The following is an 11381-nucleotide window of genomic DNA, read 5'->3' on the forward strand; positions in this document are numbered from 1 at the left end:
TGCTGGCAGCACGGCCTTTAGATCGGATTAGGGTTTTCTTTAGGTGGGTGTGGCGGCTCTTGTCAACCTCATCATCCGAGCCCTCATCTCCACCTTCCTTTTATACGTGCTGTGTGATAGGGGCCCACCAATCGGATTAGAGTTGGGCTCCCCCGATCAGGGAGCAGAGATAAGGGCCCAACACTCGTGCCCCGGCCTCCTGCGCCCTGCTGCCGTGCTGCTTGCTGTCTGCTGGCGCTGGGCGCTGCCCGGGCCCACGTGGCCAGGTCGCCCCCAACGGGCCAGCACCCGCCGCCCTGCTCGTCTGCTCGCGGCTCGCGGCTCGCCTGCTCCTGCTGTATTTTGCCTACTCGGCTGCTCCTGCAGGGTGCAGGGTGCAGGCTGCAGTATTGGTGTGCTGGCTGGCGGTTGCTGTCTTGCTGCATAGTCGCAGAGAGTTCAGAGGCACAGACAGTGGCCAGAGCCACAGGCAAGAGAGGAAATACCCAAGATCAACAGAGGCCAGACCCAAGATCATTGTGAGTAACCGGGTATCAATTTCTGACTTTCATTCATATGAATGCCATTGTCTAGTTTCTAATAATTGCATTGCAATTTGCAATATTTGATTTCTTATTAGGGCATAGGAAACTAAGATGGAATAATAGCATGATATGCTATACTGAGTGGAATTTGTTTGCATCGGTGAAAGATGAAAAAAAAAATCTAAAGCGCTTTGCCTCCGCAGAGTGCTGACTTCTGCTCTGCATCTCTGATGAGTAATTGGTGATGGTGAAATGTGAATTTGTTTTTCAGCATATGAATACCACCCACGTAGAAGAGTTTCTGATATGCTGTTAGGAATAGTGTGCTCCGGGACAGAAAATGACGTTTCTTGTACCTGTCTTTTGCAAAGTATTCTGTGAATTGTGATTTTAGTAGAGACATAGGATGCCGCCCAGTTTCATGGCATTTATTGAATTGTATGGTGACAGTGATTACTATGACCAGTGACCCTTTAGGGCTACTTTGGCAGCAGGGGATCCCGGAGGGTTCCCGGTCGTTTCCCCGTGGAGGAAGCCCCCGCGGATAATTTCCACGCGCCGCCACTCCGACCTGTTTGGAAGCACGCGATGTTGGGGTCTCCGCCCCGCAAGACCCGGGTTTCTACGGGGAAACCTGTCCGGCCTCGTCACACCGGGCGGCATTCCCCGCCGCGATTCGCCTCTCCTCTCGACGTCTCACGAGTCGCGACTCGCCTCGACTCACTTCTCCTCCGTCGCCGCCCCTCCGCCCTCGCCCCGACTCTCATCCGTCGCCGCCCCTCCGCCCTCGCCTGGACTCTCCTCTTGCCATCCCCGTCACCGTCCCACCCACCATCCCCTTCCGAACCGTCGTCGTCCCCGCCTCCACATCGGCTTCGTCCCCTCGCTGGAGAAACGTGACCGCCGCAGCTGCTGAAAGGTCCCGGCTCCAAGATCCACTCCAGTTCTTCTCGGATTTGTCTTCCCTCCGAACGAAGGAAGGCGATCTCGATCTGGAATGCACCCGCTCGATTCGTCCCCCTTCTCAATGGTTCTGTTGTATAGTGTCGAATTCAAGTGAGCATCTGCCTAGATTGTTGTCATCATCTATGACGTGCTTGTTTCATGGTTGATCCACTTTGCTTGCCCCGATCCGGTTGATCTAGGGTTCACTAAATTGTTGATTCACAGGTGCCCAAATATAGTTGATCTAGGGTTTCGGTAGATTATTGATTCTCTGGTTTACTGGTTCTGGTAGTGTTCTCAATTGTCTTATTTCTTGGATTTCTTGTTTCTAGCACTAACTGGTTCTGGTAGATCCAGTTTACTGGTTCATGAATGCACTTGTTGCTACTAGCTTCGGAATTATAATGTAGAGGCCAAGTGATGCTCTTGAGCTGACAATTGACTGTACATAATAATTGTAATTTTATATGTTGGTATCTTCACACAACTCAGCGACACTGATTTTACACACTTCGTGGAGGTTGCTGAGAAGCTGAGGTCTGACTGTGACTTTAGTTCCTGATTTGTGCATTGCTTTAGCACCATCTGACTATGACTTTAGTTCCTGATATGCTAGGGGTTTCACCCAGATTTCTGTTGTTCTTGTAGATCTTGGAGGTACCGGTCTATGAGCCAAGACACCGCTTCTGCTCCCATTGTCCCATCTAGGAGCAACACGACGCCGCGGAGCTACAGGTTACTTCTCCGCATGCTATCAATTCGTTGCATTCTGTTTCAATGGTCGGACATGGATTCATGGCGGTCTGATATGCTGCTATAGTTTTCTGTGTTGTAGCTTCATGTGCAGTGTAGGAGATGCTCAATTTGTTTGTAGATGGTCGAAATTGATGCATGTAAAAGCAACGTTAAGTAGTCATTTGGATATGTTTTTGTTTATTTGGGAGTCGAGCATCAATCCTTTTACAAGATGGGACAGAGATCCATCACATGCATAATTCACCGCCACTTGATTATTACATAATAATTTTAACACAACTTGGAGCGTTTAATTATAGCTATGAAAAGTATGAGCTTTACTGGACAAATTAATGCACAGCTCGCCTTTAATAAACCTTTAAGAAGGCTGAACTTTGAATGATCGGTCCTCATTCTCCCAAATAATGTTGATGGGCTGTCCAACAATAATTTTCTTTTTTAAGAGGAAGCAATAATTTCTTTACATCTTATGTAGGGACAATTATGAAAAGGGGTTGTTGTTTGAGTTCAGTGTATGCCCTGGTTCTAGCTAGCTGCTTGCTACTGCTAGGATGACCAGAACTCTAGAATCATATTGATTTGTGTGGCAGGCATATATATATATACAAAACTATGTCCAAATTTGTGTGTGCAGTACTGCGCTGTCTGAATGAAGATTGACAGCATGCATGTGCAGTTGAGTTGGGTCATCTGGCCTTGTTAAGCATAGTTGGTCATATTCCTTTGGCTTTACTTTAGACAATTTGGCTGTAGTTTTTCTTGTCAGTCCTGTTCTAACAAAACGAATGCATACACTTGTGATTTAATCCAGATATATGAACACACAAAATTTCTTCCAATCCTATATGCACGTGGTCCATACAACTTTAAGCAAAACTGCTCTATTCCTGATCTGTATCTCTACCTTACTTGTTAAAGCACATATATGAATTAGTCTTTGAATTGGTAGATCAAGGAGGTCAAAGGTTACTTGCGAAAAATTGTTTTCAGATATAAACTTCATAGTTCAGAGCTAAGTTTCAGAGATATATCAAACAACTTTCTCTATCATTTTTGTTTGGTTCAAATTATTACTAATATTAGATCTTTGATCAGCAAGGAATACATTATTTGATAGCGCCATACACAGTTCCAATTTAGGGTGAACTATTGACATGTAAGTTCATAAATAAAATTTCTTTACAATGAACACCAAACCTTGAACATTTTAACTGTTTTCAAGCTTGTCAAATTGGAACTAACTCTTACATCTTCTCAAACATTCAAATTTAAATATCACATAGAAATAGGATTTTCACCAAACGTTTATCTGAGCTTTATTTTAAGTTGGAACACATCTTATAGTCAACAACTTTTGTTTCGGCAATTTGCTAAGTATTTAAGAAAAACTTATTTGGTTGTCCTCCAAATATAGTCAAAACATCTTGATTACAAAGTAAAAAGAATTGCTGACTATTCTGTAATTTGGAACCCAGGAGCCGCCAATGCCATCTACCTGCTGCAATCTAATCTGCCACATGTGCCCCGATCCCTGTGTGAAGCTGCACCGGACGGCCATCATCAAGTGCGGATTCAAGAAGGTGTGCCTCCTAGATAGCAGACAACAAGTGTCCAGGAGTTGGAGCAGCCAAAGACGCCCAAGAGAACAGCTTTCGAGCAGAGGTGGTTTGATAAGCAGGTGTTTCTCCTTTTCATCTAATTTCTGTTAACAATTCCATGATTTCATAATGATAACCCTGTTTAGATTAGCATCCAGATAGCAACTCAGCCCTTATAATCAATCCATTGATAAACATTCAGTACGGCATTCTTGCTACATTCTTGTTGTGCAAATAATTCAGCAATTCTTTTCCATTGAGCTTTTCTGAAAACAATCTAAGGTTAGTAACCTGGAGCTTTTGAATTGCAATGTGCGATAGCTTAAATCATCATGGTTTTTTAAGCACATTGACTGTTGTGTGGTGTGCACTTGGTTTTCCTTTGAATTCTGAAAGTAAAAGTCAATTACACAATTACAAAGGATGTTGCAAGCTAATTCTAGTTCTATATGCCTATGTGATTAGGATGTTAGTTCCGAACATTCTTACACTTTTTTCTTCGTTGAGGCTTTCCATTCCAACATATGGTTATCATGATATGATTTTGCAACCTTACTATTCTTTTTTTTTTGAACTCGCAACCTTACTATTCTGTAGTCTCAACTCTAATTTTTACTCAATGTATCTGCAGGAGTTTAGCAGAAACAAGGTTTACATCAAGATGTTGATCCAAAGAAATTGTCTGCAGGATTGAGGAAGCTACAAAAGTGTCAAATTTTTAATTGATTATGGCAGATAGTCTTAGATTATATCATATTTTAATTATCTATGTATTTGTATCGAGAGACCTGTGACATATTTTGTCTAGTAGAATTTTCATAAAGTCTAGAGAAATGTTGTCAAATGCTTTTTTTTTGTTAAATTTGAGTTTTGCATGTTTCAGTTTTTTGTTTGTGTAAGAGTAAACTTTTCGTTTGGACGGCATGAGTAGTTTTGAATGTGACAAAAAAAATTGATTTTTTGAGATATTTCATTTGTTATATCCTGGGATTTCTGCCCTTGTTCAGCATGTTTTCTTATGTTACTCACCTTTCTTAATTCACTTGCATTTTATGTAACATATGTATCATCGGATAATCCTTCATACATACATACTGCTGATTTGTCAGCCAGCAGTTATAAAACACGTGATTATCTCCCTGGGAAAACTTCCAAATAGCAACAGGGAAGTTACCCCATGCGGGGATATCCCTCAAGCAGGTGGATGGGGATTGTCTTGTCCAGAAAATTCTCTCCCACCCGATCACTTCCCTGGGTTAATCACCCTGTGGCTGCCAAAGCAGCCCTTATGGTTTGGGTCTCGAGAGTGACAAGAAATGGTAAGATTTTTTAAGAATACATTGCAAACACATCATATCTCATTGGCTAAAAAGATGCACGTAAAGAAAAAGCCTTAGACTAGCATTGAAATCTTCTATTTATGTAAGATTGTATCTTATGTTTGAACAATTTATATTGTCATTTACGCACATTTCGAACTTATTTGTAGAGTTTAAGGCATTATGAGACCTTCTAGATACTATAATTGTCACTTATTATTATGCAGTCAGCAATCAATTACCAACGGCTTAATCAATCTCGGCCATCCAAAGGCACCATCGGACGGCTCAACGAGACACTGGCACTCCAAAATGGACCCGCATGTGCACCACCACCACCTGCGTCAGCTCCAAGCCGTCCTCCTCCGCCGCGGCCACCCCATCCCCACGCCGCCGGCGACCCACCTGGACCCCGACCGGGCCTACCTCGCCACCATCCGTGCAGCCGCCTCCATCCCACGCCTCGTGCTCGCTGCCTGCGCCTGCCTCCACCGCGCCGGCCTGCCCCCACCGGGGCCCCGGGCGCTTCCTGCCCTACTCCGCTCCGCTGCTCGCTGCGAGGGTGCTGGCGCGTACGTCGGAGGCGCGCACGCGCTGGCAGTCAGGGTTGGGTCACTGGAGGATGGGTTCGTCGGAACCGCGCTGGTCGGGGCGTATGCGGTGTGCGGATGTGTGGGGGACGCGCGGAAAGTGTTTGATGGAATGGCCGTGCGGGACGTCGTCTCCTGGGGCGTCATGCTTGATAGGTATACTCGCTTGAGCGAAGTTGTTTGTTTCTGCAATTGTTTGTCAAAATTGGAACAAGTAGATGTTGTGTGCCAAGTTAATTAGGTTCACATTCAATCAGAGGATTCAGATCAGCTCTGCCCAGTTTGTGAAGTATAGTAATTCTGTCTTCAAATTTGGAAGGCATTAAGTATTATCTCAAACCTTTAGAAAAACTGTGTTTCTTGTCAGATTTCTCCATTTTTAACATAACTTGGTAATTTGCAAGGTGGTGCAATCAAGGAACCTTAAAGAAAGTAGAATATACTCTGTGCATTATCCATGATTCATATACTTGACAAATGGCATATTGATTCCCAGTATTTTGTTTTTTCAAAGATCTCTGTTTACCATGCTGAAAGTCTATGAATAGCAAAATTCCGTCTAATGCAGCCATCTTTACAAATAATTTGTTTGCTGCTAGTATGTATTCTCCATTCTACATGCTACTTGGCAGTTGCATTTTTCATACAAACTGTTATAGACCTCTTTGATATCAATTGGCAGTTATTGTCAGACTCGGAACTACAAAGAAGCTTTGCTTCTATTTGCTAAGATGAAGAATTCTGGAGTTCTTCCAGACCAATTGATCCTTGCTACTGTTCTATCAGCTTGTGGGCATATAAGGCATTTGAGAACTGGGAGAGCCATCCACTCATACATGTTGGTGTCAGACATTCTTATCAGTGCTCACCTCAGTAGTGCTCTCATAAATTTGTATGCTACTTGTGCGAACATGGAGATGGCAGAAAAGCTATATAATGGGATGCCAAGGAAGGACTTGGTATCATCAACTGCCATGGTTTTTGGGTACTCCAGGAACAGAAAAGTTGAGATTGCTCGCTCTATATTTGATGGAATGCCAGAGAAGGATGTGGTATCTTGGAGTGCTATGGTATCAGGATATGCTGATAGTAACCAACCTAATGAAGCATTGAGTCTGTTCAATGATATGCAGGAGTGTGGTATCAGGCCTGATGAAGTTACCATGTTAAGTGTCATATCTGCATGTGCTAGTTTAGGTTCCCTCGATAAAGCCAAATGGATCCATGCCTTCATTAAGAATAATGGGTTGAATAAGATATTGAACATTTACAATACTCTTATTGGTATGTTCGCCAAATGTGGGGGTATTAACCTTGCATTTAATATCTTCAATGAAATGCCTCAGAAGAATGTCATCGCCTGGACAAGTATGATTACTGCTTTTGCTATGCATGGCGATGGAAAATCTGCCTTATGTCTGTTTGAGCAGATGAAAAATGAAGGCGTTGAACCCAATGAAGTGACATTTCTTAATTTACTTTATGCTTGCTGTCATGCTGGTCTAGTTCATGAAGGCCGTTCATTGTTTAGCTCTATGGTTCAACAATACGGGATTGAACCCAAGCATGAGCACTATGGTTGTATGGTGGATCTTCTAGGAAGGGCTAAACTTATGCAAGAAGCAGTTAATCTCATAGAGTCAATGCACTTAGGGCCTAATGTGCCTATCTGGGGATCTCTTTTAGCAGCATGCTGGATGCATGGTGATCTCAAGCTTGGCGCATTTGCTGCCAAGAAAATTTTGCAGTTGGATCCTAATCATGACGGAGCATCTGTGCTTTTATCAAAGATATACATGAAATCTGATAACTTGAATGATGCTCAGGAGGTGAGGGAAGTAATGAAACTCCACGGAGTCTCAAAAGAAACAGGCTTGAGTTGGATGAGCTGAATGAGCCTTTTCATGAGTTTGCAGCTGGAGGTGAAAAATATCCAGAAAGTGACAAGATCTTTCAAAAGTTGTGAACTAAAGATGCACGGCTGCCCTGAATGTTGAGATTGTTTAAGTAGACATGTGAAACGAGGATATGAGAGAATCTGTTCTGCTGCATAGTGGGAAACTTGTTATTTCTTCTGCCTAGTAATTTAAGGTAGGGGATACCACATCTTGCCAAAGATTAGCCAACTTTTTTGAGAATCGCCACTCATTTCTAGATTGCATAGTGTGAATGCAGGTCTTTCTTATCAGTTTTTATTCATTATGCAGTATTGTGATATCCAACAATTTTTCTTTGCTCTCCACTTAACAGAGCATCCTGTTATTAGTATATATTTTATAACTTGTTTACTGCAATAGGATGACCCTCATTTATCAGTTTAGAAATTGTTTGGCAATTGTTTTGACAAACACATGATTGCTCATCTGATAAACTTGTTGGCTTGTAGCAAAGTTCTTTTGCCCTGCCATATAACTCTTTGAGCCACATCTCAGTGACATAATTCAGTGGCAAAACAATTTGGAGACTTGACCTCAGAATTGTCATTTAGTTTTCTATAGAAATAGAAACAAGAAGATTATTAGATTGCTTACCGTGATGAACTTTGAGAAAATAGAAACCAATGGCTTTTGGTGCCTTGTGACAATAAAGGGACCAATGGTGTGTTTGGTTTGCTCCTGCACGGAGCTGCCTGGTGCAGGCAGCGTCCCCAGCCGTTCAATTTCGAGCGCCTGGGGCTCAGTCGCTGCTTGTGAGGCGCTCAACCAAACACGCCCAAGTTAATGGTGATTTTCATGTGAGATGAAAATTTCAATCAACAAAATCAGTATGGTGTACAGCTTTGCTCAAATAGCCAAATAACTCAACCATTCCTGTATGTCTGCAATTGACAATTATACTGCACATGTTATGTTTATATGTGTTCTGTACCTGCCATACTAAGTTTACCTTGAGAGCAATGCTTTATGATTTTTTTTTAGAATGTTAAGTTTTCCTTAGAGCGATCATTCTCTTTATCTTGACACTAGATAGAGAACCAGTAGATCTGATTATTCAAGCTAAGCCTGAACTGTATTGTCATTTATCCTTTTTGTCCATAGTTGAATTTTTCTATTGGTTCCAGTTGTGCTCTGTTTCTGACCTAGGCTGCTTGTACAAAAAAAATTGCACTTTCCTGTACACAAATGCTCATGTCGAGACACATGTTGAAAGCACAGAATATTGCACTTGTACTGCAAGGTCATAATGAACTGCCTGTCATCTTATTCTCCATGATCATGAACAGATTAGAAAATGAACATCTTGGTGTCTGTCATCTTATTTGCAAAACATCTCTTGTGCAGTACATAGATTGACAATATCTCTTGCATGATCAGAGACTATGGAAGGCAATGGTTATTTTTCAATCTGATGAGCAAGTCATTCAACCCACTGCTTGACCTTGAACTGAATACCAACCTTAAGAGCAACTGTCACAATCTGGGAGCAGCACCCACTGAGAGACCAAATCAGACAAGATCAAAGAATTTCAGCAGGCAGGAAGATGCACTATTGGTGTCAGCATGACTCAATCAATGTCAGCATGGATCTTGTCAAGAACCAACCAAACTAGGAGCAACTATTGGGAACGAATTTATGATTACTTCCATTCCAATGAGGATTTCTCCTCAACCTGCAACCAAAATTCTCTGATGCATCATTGGGGCACAATGTAAGAGAATGTCAACTAGTTAGTTGGATGTAGACACAAATTAATGGTAGAGGGGAAAGTGGTATGACAATACAAGACAGGTACGGATTCCATATATTCTGTAATTTCATTGTGCATATTTATGCATGCAATTCATGCTGTACTAACTTTAATTTGGGTGTCGATGTCTTGTACAGATTGTTGAAATCTCTTGCGCACACAGCCAAGTTGGAAACAGAGCACTGAGCGCATGCCTGCGTGGGCAGCCGTGCGGTGAGCCACTCCACTACCACCAATGTGCAGGTGGTGTCAACACGCCCCGTCGCCCTCCTTGGTTTAGCTGTCCATGGAATAGGTCACAGCTAATATTAGCTAGTTTTTTTTTTGTGACAAACAATATACACTAATATTAACTAGTTAACTATTAGCTGATTAACTATTAGCCAAATGTTATTTGGATCCATTAGATAAAAGGTGGATGCATGGGTAGTTTTATCTAAAATGTCTTTTCTTTCTTATCTACTATCAGAGAGGCATATGGATAGAGATAGGTGGGAGGGCAAAAGTGTATTTTTACAATCGGTAGCTGTGTTGAGATTAGCTAACTTATTAGATAGATCTGTTTGGATGTATCCTAGCTAACTTTTATCACCTAGCTTTGGTAAATCTAAATATATATTCCATATTAAAAAGACTATTTTGCCCCTGCTTAGCCAAGTCCCACGGGGGAAACCAAAATGGTATTCTGCCCGTGGCATATATTAGTTCATGTGCCTGATGTACGACGAATTGTTCCGTGAGGGTGTGACTGGATATGGCTCTGCAGCAAGTGCTCTGCCCACATCCCAAGTTGAAGTACAGCTGCCACTTACCCAACATTTTGTAGCTATGGACATGGACAACAGGAAATGAACAAGGATAGGGTGGATGCGTAGTCAGGTTACGGAGGTTTATATCTTGTGTTCATTCTGGAGGCATAGTGACCGAGTGTCCCCCCCTACTGAATCTTTGGGCAAGAACGCTTATGTAAAATTATGTGCACTCATGAACGGAGTTGTTAAGAGCATGATGAAGGCGTTGCAATCTTCATGTGCAATATTTGCTTCAGCTGGGAGAATGGGCGTTTCACAATGTTTTGGTGCCTGATGACGTTCGGTTGCTAGCTTAAACTTATCAGCCTGGCTTATCAGTCATGGTACAAAGTTTTTCTCTCACAATAAATCAGCGAACAATACTATTCAGCCTGGCTTATCAGCGAAACGAACAAGGCCGATAGTCTGTACCGTATCCATGTGAAATTTTATACTAGAAACCAAAATGAGTACTGTAGAAGTGGACGTGTCGGTGCCAGACGTCCGACGGGATAAGATTACGTCGGACGGCCGTTTTCCGCGCACGCTTGCATAACCTGCCTCCTGAACGCTAATTCGCCCTGCTCGCATGCGCATCGCGCCGTCGTCGTGTCCGTATGACTCGCTCGCAATCTGCCCCATCTGTCTCGATTTGACCCGCCCCATCCGTTCGCCCCACCCTGCAGGCGCATCCTACCCTGTCATGCCCCTGACCGCCGGCGCCAGCGCGCCGCACGCCACGTTCACCAGCCACCAGCTCGTCATGCCACATTCCCCGGCACCTGCACCATCACTCTCCCCACGCCCCCTGACTCTCCGAACAACATGAAATACATGCAATATAAAACACTTGAATGCAACATACGTCTGAAAAATAGATGAAACATCTTGAACATACACTCGCAAATATATGTGTGAAAACATATGCAACATCTAGATAGAACATTTGCAACTTGCAACATGAAAACACTTGCTGCAACGGAAGACTGGAACAGATGAAACATTTAGAAAATACTGTTGCAACATATGTGTGAAACATATACAACATCTAGATCAAAACGCTTGCAACATATGTCTAGAACAGATGAAACATTTTGAACAAACTCTTACAACATGTCTCTGAAACATTTGCAACATATGCTATATCCCCGATCTACTTTTGCAACATCC

General features: G+C 42.7%; 1 protein-coding gene across 2 annotated transcripts; it reads left to right on the plus strand.

Moving 5' to 3' along the window:
- The first annotated feature begins 5454 nt into the window (after positions 1-5454).
- On the plus strand, positions 5455-9878 carry LOC136487517 (pentatricopeptide repeat-containing protein At4g14820-like). Of its 2 annotated transcripts, none has more exons than XM_066484636.1 (4): positions 5455-5888; positions 6415-7823; positions 9014-9461; positions 9558-9878. In XM_066484636.1, exons 1-2 carry the CDS (start codon positions 5455-5457, stop codon positions 7622-7624), a joined length of 1644 nt encoding a protein of 547 aa, XP_066340733.1. In that variant the 3' UTR covers positions 7625-7823; positions 9014-9461; positions 9558-9878. The 2 variants fall into 2 exon arrangements, with proteins under 2 accessions (XP_066340733.1, XP_066340734.1); XM_066484637.1 differs by having other exon boundaries at positions 9049-9461.
- The last annotated feature ends 1503 nt before the right edge of the window (positions 9879-11381 follow it).

The sequence above is a fragment of the Miscanthus floridulus genome, chromosome 10 (genome assembly GCF_019320115.1).
Source record: "Miscanthus floridulus cultivar M001 chromosome 10, ASM1932011v1, whole genome shotgun sequence".
Classification (NCBI taxonomy): Eukaryota; Viridiplantae; Streptophyta; class Magnoliopsida; order Poales; family Poaceae; genus Miscanthus; species Miscanthus floridulus.

Excerpts from the sequence above, each read along its gene's own strand:
- LOC136487517 (XM_066484636.1), top strand. The coding sequence starts at position 5,455 with ATGGACCCGCATGTGCACCACCACCACCTGCGTCAGCTCCAAGCCGTC. Across the intron at positions 5,889-6,414 it reads TGGGGCGTCATGCTTGATAG|TTATTGTCAGACTCGGAACT; the intron begins GTATACTCGCTT and ends ATCAATTGGCAG.